At 54.9% G+C, this 16,169-nt stretch overlaps 6 protein-coding genes across 6 annotated transcripts; 3 read left to right on the forward strand and 3 right to left on the reverse strand.

Moving 5' to 3' along the window:
- Positions 1-385: 385 nt before the first annotated feature.
- Positions 386-2,686, forward strand: HRG_10884 (copper amine oxidase, enzyme domain-containing protein; the record flags this gene model as incomplete). Its single annotated transcript, XM_044869354.1, has 10 exons — positions 386-726; positions 786-901; positions 966-1,045; positions 1,203-1,358; positions 1,418-1,454; positions 1,500-1,543; positions 1,614-2,189; positions 2,247-2,284; positions 2,336-2,458; positions 2,521-2,686. 10 exons carry the CDS (start codon positions 386-388, stop codon positions 2,684-2,686), a joined length of 1,677 nt encoding a protein of 558 aa, XP_044715703.1.
- A 401-nt stretch (positions 2,687-3,087) lies between these two features.
- HRG_10885 (aldehyde dehydrogenase family domain-containing protein) lies at positions 3,088-4,731 on the reverse strand (the record flags this gene model as incomplete). The annotated part of the gene is made up of 4 exons (XM_044869355.1): positions 3,088-3,826; positions 3,883-4,074; positions 4,155-4,608; positions 4,686-4,731. 4 exons carry the CDS (start codon positions 4,729-4,731, stop codon positions 3,088-3,090), a joined length of 1,431 nt encoding a protein of 476 aa, XP_044715704.1.
- An 891-nt stretch (positions 4,732-5,622) lies between these two features.
- On the forward strand, positions 5,623-6,025 carry HRG_10886 (stress responsive a/B barrel domain-containing protein; the record flags this gene model as incomplete). The annotated part of the gene is made up of 2 exons (XM_044869356.1): positions 5,623-5,727; positions 5,807-6,025. The coding sequence occupies 2 exons, from the start codon at positions 5,623-5,625 to the stop codon at positions 6,023-6,025; spliced, it is 324 nt and encodes a 107-aa protein (XP_044715705.1).
- A 151-nt stretch (positions 6,026-6,176) lies between these two features.
- Positions 6,177-8,640, reverse strand: HRG_10887 (fungal specific transcription factor; the record flags this gene model as incomplete). Its single annotated transcript, XM_044869357.1, has 6 exons — positions 6,177-7,169; positions 7,231-7,262; positions 7,325-7,481; positions 7,547-8,240; positions 8,309-8,440; positions 8,510-8,640. 6 exons carry the CDS (start codon positions 8,638-8,640, stop codon positions 6,177-6,179), a joined length of 2,139 nt encoding a protein of 712 aa, XP_044715706.1.
- Positions 8,641-9,176: 536 nt separating this feature from the next.
- HRG_10888 (cytochrome p450 domain-containing protein) lies at positions 9,177-10,855 on the forward strand (the record flags this gene model as incomplete). Its single annotated transcript, XM_044869358.1, has 5 exons — positions 9,177-9,545; positions 9,610-10,350; positions 10,414-10,486; positions 10,540-10,552; positions 10,663-10,855. 5 exons carry the CDS (start codon positions 9,177-9,179, stop codon positions 10,853-10,855), a joined length of 1,389 nt encoding a protein of 462 aa, XP_044715707.1.
- Positions 10,856-13,687: 2,832 nt separating this feature from the next.
- On the reverse strand, positions 13,688-15,278 carry HRG_10889 (ZIP zinc transporter domain-containing protein; the record flags this gene model as incomplete). The annotated part of the gene is made up of 7 exons (XM_044869359.1): positions 13,688-13,722; positions 13,779-13,906; positions 13,983-14,023; positions 14,107-14,862; positions 14,931-15,046; positions 15,121-15,147; positions 15,197-15,278. The coding sequence occupies 7 exons, from the start codon at positions 15,276-15,278 to the stop codon at positions 13,688-13,690; spliced, it is 1,185 nt and encodes a 394-aa protein (XP_044715708.1).
- Positions 15,279-16,169: the final 891 nt, after the last annotated feature.

Consider the following 16,169-nt stretch of genomic DNA (forward strand, 5'->3'; position numbering starts at 1 on the left):
TGAGTCTGTGCCGCAGCGAATGTGCTTGTGCTGGCTCCATCCCTGTCATTTCTATTCACCAGCCGTTTCGAGCCCTGCTGAGCATTGTAGTTGATGAGCCAGAAGCGGGCAAAGACATGGAATTGAGCGCGTGTCCGCGGCTCCCGGACCCGACCTCGCCCGCCTCTGGCGTCGGATGAGCCGCAATACAGAGTTCAACCTACCAGTGCACCCACCATTCACAAAGAGTATATCATACGGGTGGGTGCTTCTACTAGCAAGAACTCTTCCTGGACTTCTACAAGTACTGATCCGCGATTGTTCTTTGGCCAGAGTCTCTTGCCGCCAATATATCGTGAATTTGACGCTTTTTTGGATAGGACTGCCATTCATCCTGCTTTCCGTCATGGTCACCTCCTTTCCCCACCCCCTTTCCGGCCTCTCGATCCACGAAACAAATCGGGCTCGAGACCTGGTGCTCAAGCTGCACCCTGGGACCGTTATCGATTTCCGCGCCACTTTCTTGCTTGAGCCGCCTAAAGCTGAAGTAAAAGAATTTCTAGAGCTGGAGCATGCCGACAGAATCACATCAGATACCCCACGTCCAGCACGGCTGGCGCAGGTCCGATACGACGTCATTGGCGGATCTAAGGCGGCAGAATATCACGAGTCCGTCATTGACCTCCTAAAAGCCAAACGCATCAGCCACCAAATCATTGGACCTGAGCATCACGCAGGATTGACCGTGTACGTGCGTAGCGCTCAGTGTCAAGAGAGATCGGATGCTTACCATTCGCGCGGCACAGATTCGAGTTTGAGAAGCTGGTAGAATGTGTGAAAACTTCTTCCCTCTTCCAAGAGAAGCTCAAGGCTATCCAGCTGCCTCCCGGCTTCGAGCTCGTCGTTGAGCCATGGCCTTACGGTGCGCCCGACGACGCCGATGGCGACTCGCTTCTTCCAGGGCCTTTGCTTTGGGAGGCACGCAGCCAGCGGCAACCCGGACTCTAACTTTTACGCATTTCCCATTCCCTTGATACCCATCATGGACGCGAGGAAGAATGAGATAGTGCGCATTGACGAGCCAGCCACGGGCGGCAAAGATGATGCATTGAGCGGGCGGACTCACGAGCCAGCCATCCTCGATCACTGCCGTTCGGCCGAATATGTTCCAGAGCTGCTGCCGTCAGGCATGAGGAAGGACCTCGCCGCTAACGGTGCAGCAGCCGGAAGGGCCAAGCTTCACCATCTCGGACCCCAATCTCATCGAGTGGCAGAAGTGGCGCATGAGGGTCACATTCAACCCACGCGAAGGTGCAGTCTTGCACGACATTCGCTACGACGGCCGCAATGTGCTCTATCGACTGAGCATCAGCGACATGGTAAGCGCCTGTCCTCGTTGAGGCGGCGAGCTGCGACTGACGGAGGCCTTGTTGTGCAGACGGTGCCATACGCCGACCCAAGGGCCCCTTTCCATCGTAAGCAGGCTTTTGACTTCGGTGACGGCGGCCTCGGGCACGCAGTGAACAATCTCACCCTCGGGTGTGACTGCTTGGGCGTCATAAAGGTGATTGGGCCATTGGATAGCTTTGAAGAGAGGCGGTAACCGAAACGAGACGCTAACACAACCATGACAGTACTTTGACGGCGTCTTGACGAAAGCAGACGGCTCGGCCGAAGTCACCAAAAATGTCGTTTGCCTACACGAGCAGGACAATGGCATCAACTGGAAGCACACCAACTGGCGGACCGGGCGAGCCGTGGTGACGCGTCGCCGCGAGCTCGTCGTACAGTTCATCATCACGCTCGCCAACTACGAGTACATTTTTGCTTTCAAGTTTGACCAGGCAGCCGGAATCGCAGTCGAGGCCCGGGCAACGGGAATCGTCTCCGTCGTCAACATCGACGCCGGCAAGACTGCTCCCTGGGGCAATGTGGTCAGCCCCGGAGCCCTGGCGCAGAACCACCAGCACATCTTTTGCGTTCGAATCGATCCCGCCATCGACGGACATCGAAACACGCTGGTGCAGGAGGAGAGCTTGCCCAATGGCATGGACAAGCGCACCAACCCCAACGGAAACTACTACGAGGTCCGCCAGACGCCCATCACGACATCTGTGGGAGTCGACCTCGCACCCTTTAACAATCGCGTCTTCAAAGTCCAGAACCTGTCAAAGCGGAACCCCGTCAGTGGCAAGCCGGTTGGCTACAAGGTTACTACGCCGCCAACTCAGCTGTTGCTGGCGGATCCCAATAGTGTCCAGGCCCAGCGCGCACTCTTCGCCCAGCATCACATATGGGTGACTAAGTACAAGGACGACGAGTTGTATGCCGGAGGTCGATACACTCTTCAAAGCAGTCGCGAAATCGGCGGCGTGGCCGATGCCGCGGCACGGAAGGAAGACATTTTGGACGAGGATATCGTGGTCTGGAGCGTCTTTGGCCTCACACATAACCCTCGAGTTGAGGACTGGCCGGTCATGTGAGCTTTGATTTATCCGCTAAGAAATCGCCCAAGCTAATATTATTGTTCGCGACATCCAGGCCTGTAGAGATGCTGCAGGTGGACATTACGCCGTCAGATTTCTTCACCGAGAACCCAGCACTCGACGTACCCTCAAGCGCCGACATTGGCTCTAAGAGGGTGCTTGACAGATGCTGCGCGGATAAAGGCTTGTCCAAGAAACCAGGCGAGAAGTCGCGACTGTAAAGGCTCCCGAACGCATACATGTAGCGATGTCATTACGGCTAGGCTCAACAGCAGAATAGACAGACGAAGATGAACTCTCAAAAAGAAATCCCTTCTTCTCTCCGCTCTCATGAATCCTCTTCATCAAATAATAGTCCAGGTGTACTAAAACAAGAGATCATTGGGCCTTTGTTAGGCCCAGCAAGGGAGGTTTCTATGTACCTCGCTGCGTAGAAGACATTGCACCTGTTCTTCACTCCAAGCTGTAGCGTTAGCGGTCTACGGCTCACCCTACGGGAAAGGAACAATGGCAGCGAGAGCCCTAAGCACCACACGTTTAGAATATGGTAGGACGCTTGTCCGATCGGAATGAGACGCGGGACAAGCGTTCAGGTTGCGCTCGCACACCGCATTATATTCTCTCAGAGCTTATGTACAATGCTGAACTTGACGCACTTGACTTGAGTCCATTCCTCCAGCGCCTCTTGGCCCAGGTCCCGACCGAACCCACTCTCCTTGAAGCCTCCAAAGGGGGTATTCGAATTGATCGTTCCCCACATGTTCACAGTCACCTGGCCGCATTCGATGGCGTCGCTCACGCGCATTGCCTTGTTGATGTCATCTGTGAAGACCGCCGCAGACAGCCCGTAGTTTGTGTCGTTTGCCAGACCAACAACTTCTTCCTCAGTCTTGAACCTGGCAATGCTGGCCACTGGACCAAAGACCTCTTCGCGCATGATGGTAGCAACGGGAGGCACATCCACGAAAGCCGTGTTTGAAACAAAATGTCCTCCAGAAGGGATTGAATATGAGTCGGCGCCATGAAGTAGCTTATTTCCCTCCTGCAATGCCGTCTGGATGTAGCCCGTGACTCGCGATTTCTGGCCGGCGCTGACCAAGGGACCCTTGGTGGTGCTGTCCAGCAAGGGGTCTCCAGCGACCGAGTCCTTGGTGCGGGCCGAGAATTCCGCGACGTATCGATCATAGATTTCGTCTTGCACGTAAATGCGGCTCCCAGCGGCGCATATTTGCCCGTTGTGGACCGTGATGCCCATCGTTGTATGAAGCAGCGCGTTTTCCCAGGATGCATCGGCAAACACAATGCTAGGACCTTTGCCCCCAAGCTCCACGGTGACTTTCTTCAAATTGGTTCGCGCCGAGCTTTCCAAAATCCTCCTGCCGACCGCGGTGCTTCCCGTAAAGGAGATTTTGCGCACCAACATGTGGCCTGGGCTTGGCCGGCCACTTGACCAAGACCGCAGACTATGTTGACGACGCCCGGGGGAAACCCCGCCTCTCTGATGAGCTGTGCGAGCTTCTGAGCATATAGGGGGGCGATTTCGGGGGTCTTGACGATGACTGTGTTGCCCGCTGCTATAGCCGGGGCCAGCTTCCACATTGTGATCATGCTTGCTCATGGGTAAATGACAAGCGTCAGCAAATCGGCATCAACGGCTGCCAAGGACTCGAAATAGTGGTGCCGTCTTACAGAGGAGCGTTCCAGGGCACAATGGCAGCGCAGACGCCAATGGGTTCCCGCCGTGTATATGCCATACCCTCGGCAATACTCATGGATCGACCTTCAAGCTTGCCAACCCACCCGGCATAGTAGCGGCAGGTCTCGGCGGCTTGCGGTATACTCATGGTCAGTGACCCACGGTATAACATGCCGGCATCAAGTGCCTCGATCGACGCCAAGTCCTCGGCATCGCGCTCAAGGAGGTCGGCCAGCTTGTTGAGGAGCGATCGCGACTTGTCAGGCGTGACGAAGCGCCATGTGGACTTGAAGGCATCCGCAGAAGAGGACACCGCACGATCTACGTCCTCGACCTGGGCCGCGGCTACCTTTGCGAGAAACTTGCCGGTGGCTGGATTTTCCAAGTCTATCGTCTCGCCGCGCGTGGCCGGGGAAAAGCTGTTGTCGATGAAAAGGCCGGTGGGGACTAGAGGCAACTTTCATGAGTGCCTTGAAGAGGAGTCGGGACCGGGGGCGGCGAATTCGGTTCATCAATGATCTTACCAGTGACCTGGCGTCCGCCAGCGCCAACAAGAACTGCTTCTGCCATTTAGCTGCTTCGAGGCCTGTAGACGTACGGTCGAGTGAATATAGAAGGGCAGGATAAAGCTTTCCGGCAAACAAATGTCACCTTCAACGTTTGGGAGGAATTCAATGATATACGATGGCCACGAAAAGCGGGACTGAAGCGAACTTCCACTAAGCATGGATATATAAGGCAGGCTGACCTTCGAGTCAAGTTGACCTGTTGGCAAATTGATACCTCGGTTTACAGTCCGAGCAGAGCTCCGGCCTCGATGAGCAGAGCCGCCGCAGAAACGTGGATGGCGTCTGAAACCAGACCTGAAGCGATTCGATAGCGCAAACCATTAGCATTTGGAACTCGGGGAACCCAGGCGAGGCCTTGCGGGTGGAGGGTTCAAGGGTTTAATGCTGGGTTGCTGCCGTATTTGGACTGAAACGAAACGCAAAGGGCAGTTCCGAATTCCGCGATCCCTGGTGGTGATTTGCATCACGCTCTAGGCTGACGCAGGCTCGGGACGTATGTCACGTAAATAGCCAACGACGGAAATTCGGAACACTCCAGGTTTACGCATTGGCTGCGCTTTGGCCGTGCCTTCTAGCGACCGCTTGGGTCCCGTTTCAGGGCAAGCGGCAGCAGCTGTAGCACAGTTTGTAGACACAATTCGTCGACTCCGTCGTCGAATAAACAGAGAATCTGTAGTCTAGAGGCAGTATCCGGTGCTACATGGCCTTGCTCGTTCTGATTCCGAGATTCCGTTCACGACGTAAAAAGGCCGTGGTGAGAGATTTATCCATAGACGTTCAACATACCCTGATCGAAACGCCTCCAAAAACTCATCCACGATCCCCGCCAGCCGTGTTGCAATCGAATTATTCTTGGACTTGTTTCCACGGAAAGTAGCAGGAGCCAGGAAAGATGATTTCACCAATCCATCGAGTGACCCTCTTCAAAGTCCCCGGCAACGAGGATCAAGAACGCCTGCTGCAGATGTACAAGCAGATGCCGACCAAGGCCGTCAAGGTCAGTCTGGCCCGCGTGCCGGCCCAGTATAAGACTCACAATTTAGCGTGCCTACAATTGTTAACGCGGCTTCACCCAGGACGGGAAACCCTACCTGCTTTCAGTCACGGCGGGGAAGGCAAAGCCTGATCAACGGGCGCAGGGCTTCACGTTGGCAGTGATTTCTGTCTTTCGCTCTGTAGACGACATGACCTACTACGACAATGAGTGTGCGGCCCACGCAGAGCTGAAAGCTGTCGCAAAGTCGGTGCACCAGGGCGCCATGATGGTCTTCTTCGAAAATGAGCTCTCGGGCTAGTCAATCAAGTATATAGGAAACGTTTATAGACCAAATGCAGAGCTTTAGCTGGCACCGGCCTCTGCTCTGCACAGCCTTCATACACAGAGCCTTTACACAAAGATATACTAGCTCTCCATTAACTTTGCGTTGCTTCAAGTCTATGACAAACTCATATCAATCCCTGAAGTCGTCGAGAAATCTCCCCTCCCCTTCCATTCAACAAATCCGTGTCATCGGGACCATAGAAGTGAGCACCAAACTCTCCTGGAAAGTGCTGGCCCTGTCCGAGGGCATCGAAAATGTCCAAAAGATCATTTCTCATTTGAAACATGTCCGGGACCGAGTTGCTCATCTCAGTCTCGGGTATTATGTCACTGGTGGTCTGCGCATCCCAAAGACTGCTGCCATTGTCCGTCCTCATCGGATCCTGCAGCGCCTCTCGGAATTCAGACACGCCTGGTGCCTCACCTCCCGACAGCGAAGGGCTACCCCTCGCAGGCCCCATATCGTTGCTGGTACACGAACCGTCTGAGCTCTGGAGACCAAGGCTCCTCAAGCGCGGCAGCAGGCCGCGGATGCTTTTCCACAGCCTCCGGCTCACGACGCTGTGGCGCGAGAAGCCCCGGACGAGATCAACCGCGTCTAGAAAAGCCTTCCTACAGGGCTCTGTGAATATGTTGGGCGCATGACATACTGCGAGGAAAATCACCGCCATGGCGCTGACCAAAAAGTAGTTGAAGGCGTTTTGCTGCCGCGAGTAGATGTCCGTGGTTGCGTTCAAGTGTACCAGGATTTGCACGCTATCCAGCGCAATGTTGACCACCAGCCATGCGCTTCGTAGGTTCGCCGTGATGCTGGTTGTGTTGAAGAGATAATGCTGGTAGACGGAGATGCGCGTGTGATTTCCGCGCAGGTAGAGCAAGGCCCGGAGCCGGTGCAAGACGCGAGGCTGGGTCCGTGCCGCGAGTCCGAGGCGCGGGTGTCGGAGTCGGAGATGGGAGGGAATGGACTCGAGCCAGTCTTGCGTGCTCAGGTCCAAGGCATGAACTGTCTCCTCAGGGATAGACTGAGAGGCGGAACCCAGTGGCGGAATAGCGTCCCAGAGCTTGGAGCAGAGCCGACCGTAGCCTACCATGCACTTGAGGTAGCAGAAATCGGAATCCTAGTCATTGGGGGCCCGTTAGTGTAATCGCGTTGCAGATTCGAGGTAGTGCTCGGCTCACCGGTTCAGGGAGACCGGGATCTATATCGCGGTCTGAGAGCGCAAAGGATAGGCTCGTCCCAAAGCTCCATCGGCGATCCAGCACGTAGACGCACCAAAAGACGCGTGTAGCCAGGCGACGAGTGTCCGGGTCCTGAAGTTGTCAAACAAGCTCTTTCGGCGATGCAGACCCATCTCTAGAGCCTCGCGGGCAGCAATGCCAATGGTGCGCCACGCAAGTAGCTCGTCGTCGCAGTGGAAGTAGTAAATGCTCTGCGTATGGAGGGTCAGTCGGGGTCATGTTGAGGTGACCAACTCGGCGAAGGGGGAAAGCATACCAGCATAGTCAGGAGCTGGATCTCCTTGAGCTCGACCTGGGGACTCGAGATCCTTGATACATTCCGCTCTACGGTCTCGGCTATTGTGGCACTCAACTTGCTTTTGCCGTGCGCCTCAACGGCCAGGGCGGTGGCTATGGCAACCTTGGCCATTTCAACATCTCTGGCGCTCACGGGGAGCTGCATTTCCTCTCGTACTTCGCCGCTTGTCGACTTGCCGCTTCGGATAAAGTCGAGGATTTGCTGTGCCCGAGACGCGAGCTCGACAATGTCGATAAAAGGGTATACGGACTCGACCTCCTCCTCGAAGACGGCAAGTAGCCTTGCCATCTCGCCCGGTGTGCAGTGATGCCAGAACTCGGCCTCGGACGTTATCTCCCGGAGGGGTTCGGCCGGAGACTGGGCGCCGCTCGGAGGGGGGGACTCGAAGGTCGGAATGCCCATGCGCGTCAAGGATCGTTCGCCCACCAGGAGGCCAAAGGACGGTCTGGTGGGCCCGACGAACTGTGGCTGCTTCGGCGCAGCTTCCTTCTGGGCAGTCGAGGGAGACTGGACAATGGTCGTGTCCGGCGACTGCAGCGCCATGGAGGCGGGACGCGGCGAATGGTCTTTGAGCTGCTTGACAGTGCCCACCAAGTCGGCAACCTGCTGGCGGAGTTGAGCCATTTCATCGCTCAGAGACCGAACCTGGTCGCTGTAGCCGAGAGAATAGAATGTCAGCCTGGCTATGCATACCGATGCCATCGGCGGGACGGGACGGACCTCTGATGCCGTTGTTTGGTGGCCGGCGGCGGCCCCGACGCGTAGGCGCATGCCAGCCCGCCGGCGATGCAGCGCTCGCAGCCCCCATCGCCAGCCGGGATGCACTTGAGCTTTCTCTTCTTGCACTCGTCACTGGCAGCACATGATGTCTATGAGCCCTTCTGTCTGCATTCTTCACTGGCAAAGGGGCGTCTTGCCTACCATGCTACCGGTGTGTACTTGCCACGCTTTGGTCGCCGTGGGCCTTCTGTCCCCAGGGATTGTCGCTTGGGCGGCCTGGGCCCGGCCTCGCCAGTCGCTGAAGCGTCATCATCCATGGCCCTCGGCTCCATGTCAGTCCTCGGGGTGAGGTTCACTAGGCAGGGAAGAGGTGGGGGCGGAATATCGACACCACGTTTCCAAGCAGCGGTTCCGAGAGGGCGGCTGGCGTATGGGCTCTGGCGTTCACGCGGAAGAATGGGATATTACTTACGGATGTGGGCGTTTACTGTACAAGTATTGCATGGCTCACAGAATGCAGGACATGACTCGCTCCCCCGACCCTTGCTCGGACCCGTCAGCCGCGCGTTCCGACATTCCGAGGGCTGCCGGTATGAAAACTTGTGCCGTCTGTAGCCACCGCCGCCTATCATCTGTATTCCCCGCAATTGAGGTCCCTGTGGTGGATCCATTGCTGCATCATTGTATCACTGGTTACTGCATGGTGGCCCCCGGCCTATTGCTAGAGTCATGTTCGCAGTCTACATTGCTTGAAACTTGGCAGAGGCGGGTAGATAAAGAGGCCATGGGACTGAAGACAGGCCTGTTCAGCCCCAGTCCGAAGCCGTCTTCCCCAACACTCGCATTCATCACCTGCACGTTGCCTCTCATGACCATAGCACACCTCCTCCTTTCCCTCAAGGACCAGCTCCTTTACAATACAGGGCAATCGGTTCTGGTCACCTTTGTTGTGGCCCCCCTCATATACCTCTTCATCAACGAGCTTGTCCGGCACAATGCCCGCATCAGTGGCATGAAGGGTCCCTCCGGGTGGCCTTTGATTGGGAACCTCTGGGACATTCGCGTCAACGCTGCCGAAAAGTATCGAGACTGGGCGCGCTCGTTCGGCGATGTCTATCAGATCCAGCTGGGAAATGTCCCGGTCGTCGTCATCAACTCGGCCGCGGCGGCCAAGGCCATCTTTGGCCAGAATGCCCAGGCCATGAGCTCGAGGCCCGAATTTTACACCTTTCATAAGGCACGCACCAAATCCCCGGCATCGTTACCTCTCAAAATTATGGCACACTAACGGCTTTGCCTAGATTCTCTCTGATACGGCCGGTACAACCATTGGAACGTCACCCTATAGCGACTCGCTGAAGCGTCGCCGCAAGGGCGCCGCCTCGGCACTCAACAAGCCTTCGGTGCAGACGTACGTTTCGCACCTTGACGTCGAGACCCGCGATTTTATCAAGGAGCTGTACACCTATGGAGAGGCCGGAACAGCCCCGACCGACCCAATGCCCATGATCCAGCGCCTGTCCCTCTCCCTTGCCCTGACCTTGAACTGGGGAACCCGGTTGAAGAGCCAAAAAGATGACCTCTTCGACGAGATTACCCATGTCGAGGAGGAGATTAGCCGCTTTCGGTCTACAACGGGCAACCTCCAGGATTTCATCCCTATTTTGCGCCTGAACCCCGTTAATCTTCACTCGGCCAAGGCCAAGGAGATGCGCAGCCGGCGCGACGCGTACCTGTCCGCCCTCAACAAGGGACTGGATGATCGCATCGCCAACGGCAGCTACAGCCCTTGTATCCAGGCCAACGTCATAATGGACAAGCAGGCAAGGCTGAACAAGGATGAACTCACTTCCATCAGCTTGACGATGCTTTCTGGCGGTCTTGACACCGTGACCACACAGGTCGCCTGGTTCATGGCCTTTCTCTCTCAGCACCCCGAAATCCAAGAAAAGGCCGTGTCGGAGATACGCAAATTTTACGACGACAGCCAGCCAATGTGTGAATCTGCCGACGACCAGAAATGCCAATACATTGTTGCCCTTGTACGTGAATCGCTGCGATACTTTACCGTCCTGCGCCTTGCCCTGCCGCGGGCATCCGTGAAGACCGTTGTCTACGAGGGTCTCACGATCCCTCAGGGGTCGGTGATTTTCCTCAACGCTTGGGCTTGCAATATGGGTGAGTCGAGAATCAAGCCCCCTGCCCAGGCTGGAACGAGCTAATGCGCAAAGACCCCAACGTATGGTCCGATCCTGAGGTCTTCCGTCCTGAACGATGGCTGGAGCTACCCGACGCCCTCTATTCACATATGGCGTTGGCTACCGCATGTGCGCTGGGTCGTTGTTGGCCAACAGGGAACTCTATCTCCTTTATATGAGGCTATTCAACAGCTTCCGCATCGAGAAGCATGACCAGGTTGACTGCCACCCGATACGAGGCAATGCGGATCCCACCAGCTTGGTGGCAATGCCAAAGCGGTACCGTGCCCGGTTCGTGCCTAGAAACCCCGGAGCTTTGGGAAAAGCCATGCAGGATGAAGATACCTAAGATTCGGTCGCTTCCGCGCGAGATCGGTTTCTCAGACGGGTTCAGATGCCATGCGTCTTTGGAGAGAAGTCGTGCCCCGATGCAACAAAGAAATTGGACGGTGTGGCTGTTACACAACGCCGATAGCGCATAAAGTTAGGTAACCTAACTGGATATTGTAAATACTTTTCATGAGTCTGCTGGCTACGCAGCAGTACGTTAGCTGGACTAGCTATGCTTCTTATCAGCGCCGCAGGTCGATGCAGAGAACATATCCTATGAATGATGACGAAGCAACTTCATCTCCGCGGCAAATGTAGTTGACAATGGTCTTTGAACCGAATCCACTGTCGATTCAAATAAAACAGGTCGGATAAAGTGCTCATGAAAACACGGTGCAAGGCTGCTGATATTTAACTTGGCTCGTTGTGGGTAGCAATCGCTTTGGAGACCCCGTAGGTGCAGAGAAGAGAATAGCGAGGTGACGATCTCGCGCCAAGTTGCGCATGCTCGAAATCAGTCAAGGGAACATGCTGGCAGGCGCCGAACCTCCAGGACAAGACCTGGAAAAATGACGTTCGGTTAACTTATTGTCCAAGTCGAGTGACGAATGATTACGTCGGCGAACCCGAGTATCGCCATTCGGCCTTCGTTCACGTCATTGATATGAAACTTGGCTAGCCAGATATCGGAGCAGAAAAAGACTACGGACCCGCAGCAGGGGTTCTGGGTGTGATTGAAAAATCTAGCAGCACGAAAGGAGAGGAGTTATAAGCAAAGGGAGCGCAAGCGACGTGAACAGAATTGAATGCGGCAAGAAATGCCTGGCGGCGAGGAAGGGGCTTGCTTATCAGAGAGAGAGTATGTCAGGTTCTGCTCCGTTCACAGCGGCTGCAGGAGGGTCAGAGTAACGGGAATCTGGTGTGGCTCGTAAAGAGCAAAAGCAATGGGCGGGTAGGTGTACTCTCCGTCACTAAAGACCGGACCCCTGTTCAGCCACTCGTCAGCTCTGATGCCTGCGGAAAAGTCGATGATAGCATAGTAATTATAAATATAGATGAAGATGGAACTATTCATTCGTGGCGACGGCAGCTCACAAACTTACTATATTTCGGAAACTCTACCGGATGACTGAAGGCGCCACAGCTCCCTGTCCACCATTGTCGTGATAGAAGAGCGTCCGTGCTTGATTCAGGAATGGGGACCTCCCGCGAATACGCTGTGTGAAAGTGCCTTGTGTACTCAGCGATGCAGGATAAGAGGAGGCTGCCCAGGTAGGGATATTAATGTTGGTGGGAGTCGGCAGATATGTCCCCTGGAGGAGATATGGCAGATACAAAGTGGAAGAGGATTAATTCAGCCTCGAAATTTGGGTCCCTCGACAGTATTTGAAGATGTACCGCACCAAAGATGTAACTATTGCAGAGTTCTTCGTTGCCATACGGTTCACGCTATTCAACGGGCGTATTGTTAGCCAAAAGTTTGCTGCCCCGGTGCCTTGTATCACGCCAAGGTGTCTAATTTGCGCGTACCGAGAACATCATTCCTTTACGCCAAGGAAGCGAGCTTGCTTCGAAGCTGACAGGCTGAAGATCTAAACCGGGTGCTGTTCACTCATAACTTACTCTATTACGAAGGGCATGGCCACTTGTCATCGATGCCAAGCCGACTGGCTGCCCGAGAGTTGATATAATCTCCATTTCGGCCCTACAACCTTATGTGGCAACCTAGGTGTGCCGGTCCCGGTAGCCAGCTGCCCTCGAGTCCTCGAGTCCGGGCCCGTACGCACTCTTCGCCCTGTTAGCTGATATATTTGGCTGCTGTACTTCGTGGAGAGGCATGGAAATCTCCAACAAGTCACAGCCTGTGATCACAGATGCTTCACATAGCTCTCACTATCGGTCGTGTCTGCTCTTTCCCCCGGCCAAGCCTTTTAGCTGTATTCCTTTCTAATACCAGAGAGCAACATTATTGTTACGGCAATAATGACATAACATACTCAACGCCTCTCCGATGTTTCCATCGCCTGGTCTGCCTTCTACCAACGCACTACAGATGATCATTCAACTTTACCAGTATTAATCTTGCCGGAGTTATTTGTAATAAATGAGACGTGAACTCCAGTGTCAATCAGGTGAAAAGCTCAAACCCTTACTGAGAGACTGGCCAGAAGGCCAGAAAATTATTAAAACGATAAGAGGCGAACAGGTAGCACGTGGAGGTAGGTGGATGTCTGAACGGCAACTTACGTCAGTAGGAGTAGAACTCCTCGGAGAAAGTCAGGGGCTAAACCTTGAGAGGAATGCAAACGGAAACCGGTATCAAGAGGCATTATTGATTAGAATGGAATGAGTTTTGGGGAGAGAAGATAAGAGATTATGGGTTGAGCCTTCAAGTTAGAGTATATTTGGCAGAGCGAGGCATTCACCCAGTCCAGATTTATTAAACTAGGGTCGCTCATAAACGGTACATGCTTATGCTTCAAACCCTCTATTTATGTTACGACGTGGCATTGGCCGGCGGCGTCTGGTCGAATGTGGCCACCTATAGAGTCTGAGATGGAACATGTCACCCAGCTCTTCTAGACGTCCCGGCCTTGCATGGCAACGTAATCGGAACGCATAGCCTCCCATAATGTACATGTACACAACTGATCCGTAGCGAGAACCACAGACCTCGCAAGGGCGTCTTTGCTCGCAAATCTAGCATGTCTAGAAACATCAAAGAGAATAACGAGCAAACGCTATCATGCTAGGGGCAGGCGGTAGACAGGTGTACGTGGAGGCCGCGACGTTTGTAAGCGCCTGGTCTTGTCTGCTTCTCAGCTGGTGTGATTCGCCTCGTTGCTGGGTTTTAAGCGAATGCTCCGACAATGGACATGCCGAGGGCTTCGAGAGTTCGAGGTCAGCGACAGTTGGAAGCTATAGTCGGGGTGATTTCTTACCTCCGGCAAGAACCCAGGCAAACGCAATGGCCTTCTTCTTGCCGTTCATCAAGTGATTTGCCTCCTCGGATAGGAAATCCTCGGCCAAGAGGTCGACCAGAGCGGCGTAGATAAGCAGACCCGATGATCTGAGTGGAAATTATCAGCCTGAAGAACAGCCACAGGCTTGGTTGCTGGGCTCCGGTGGAGAGGAGGTACACTCACATGGCGTTGAAAACACCGACGATGATAAGCCCGAATGCGCTCTCGGATCATAGCTGCTCCGGGTGATCAAGCCAATAGCCTGACCAATGGGGCCGTCGTCCCAAAGGCAAAGACTAGCAGCCACGGCCGATAGCTTCCCTTGGGATATGGCACGGCGGCGATTCGGGATCCTGCCAAGGCCCTCAAACATTTGATGGAACAGAATGGCGACCAACAAGATGACGAAGCCGTCAATAGTGATGGAAATCGTCATTCCCACGAAGACGGAGTGGAATAGAATGCCTCCCTCCAACAATGTGATGTTTGTCGACATCTTCTTGAACACCTGTGGGTCGACGGCTTGGTTCTCCTCGTCCAAGTAGACCACCTCGGATGTAGAAACCTCACTCCCATCCTTCACCTTGGGCGATCGCGAGTTCGATTGCTGCTGCGAGTTTACCAAATCTATCATTTGGTTGTGTTGGCGAATATATTGTTCGTAGAAGACGACGAACCACGCGGGCATGGTTGATAGGCTATCTCGCGCATTGTCGTCGTCGTAAACGTTAGAAGCAACGTGCCGCTCGTAGACGCTCTTGACAGACTGAATGTCAACAGGCTCTTTCCTGTCCATTGGGAAACCGTAACTGGCCTCATCAAAGGCCGGCGGTGGTTGTTTATGGCGAGGCGAGTGCAGGGCAGCCAGCTTGTTGAGGTCGAGACTCTCGCCCGTGGGCCCGCCGTGCGAGTGTCCTCCCGTCTTCGCATTGAGCCACATCTCAACCACAAAAAGAGTGAACAACGAACCCATCATGATGACTCCGGGGAGTGGTGGATAATCCTTTGTAAAAAGGTTGGGAAGGCATGGGTTTCCGAGGCTCTCAAAGGCGGTGGGGAGAAGCTGGGCCGAAGGTTTAGCCAAGACGCCTCCAGTTGGTGTGGTAAGCTAGCCTTAGGAGCCGGACTCACATGAACAAAGGCAGTGGCTATGAGAACCCCGGTTCCGAAATGCTTGCAAGCAAAGAAGACTTTTGGGGGAATCTTCATCCACTTGACTTTCTTGGCCACCACGGGGAAGCCACAGCCTGTTGGGCGTGAAGTCAGCGCGGGGCGCTTCCTGCGGGAAAGCTGCAGCAAGGGGAGTCGGGCTTGACCGTACCTATGCATGATGCTGCCAGAACCAGGACTATCAAGTCATCAGTATCGAGTCTTAGCAACGCGGCTAGGCTACTCACAAAGCCCTGCTACGTGCAGGCCCAAGTCATATTCTGCCGCTTCCTTTTTTCCCCCACATTGAGGCTTTGCGTCTGCATCCATGGTCGGCAGCTTCGTCGCCCGCTGCAAAGAAGCAGATCGGCTCGTGGGGGAATGAAGGAGATGGGGGAAGGTGTCCCTTTCTTGCCGGCGACCAAGGTCGTTGCTTCGTGCCGCGGGGTGTCAAAGCGAGCAATTACGCGAGAATGTCGAGATTCCAGCTCGACAAATGATCAATAAGCAAGCCCCATGAATTCGACCAGCGAAGAGTCGTCGACCAGCGAATCGAGTGACGGCGCCGCAGAAAGTGCAGAGGGACATGAAGCTTTTTGCAAGTACGGAAATCCGGGGTTCCGCGCCTTTAAAGACTTAAGACAGCAGACCGGAGGGCGGGAGGCAGGCGTCAAACCACCGACGCCAGCTCCGATCCCCCCATGGATAGAAGTCTTCCAGTTGCCGCTGCTCGGACTCGAAACGCTCCTTTTCCCTTTTTTTCTCCACAGGAAATGTGCTGCGGCTCCGCCATTCTCGGGGGCTGCGCTAGGGCGGGCGGCCGACGACAGGGGCAAAGGAAGCACACTGCCGCTTCAACCGGCGGTCTGGGGCCCCTGTCGGAGAATATGTCGCGGGCCGCCCTTTGATGAGACGAATGTAGTAAAAGTCGTGGCCATTGCGGAGACTGGGCCGCTACCAACTGACCATGTATCACTCGGCGGTCGTGTAAGCCCAAGCGACGAAGTCATGCGGAGGCGATGAAACGCGACCCTCGCCAAGTTTGAGACTGGCAGTCTGACGGAGAAGCACTGTACGTAGCGCCATTGATAACGCGTGTGTGATTATTTCCGTCATCTCAGCTAATTAGTGACGCCCCGGACAGGCCTAACGACGGGAATGTGGTGACGCTTCCCCATCACCGATCTTCATGTAGACGTCAAACGCACGCAAAGACTACCC

This window comes from Hirsutella rhossiliensis (genome assembly GCF_020360975.1).
Source record: "Hirsutella rhossiliensis strain HR02 chromosome Unknown scaffold00017, whole genome shotgun sequence".
In the NCBI taxonomy this organism is placed as follows: Eukaryota; Fungi; Ascomycota; class Sordariomycetes; order Hypocreales; family Ophiocordycipitaceae; genus Hirsutella; species Hirsutella rhossiliensis.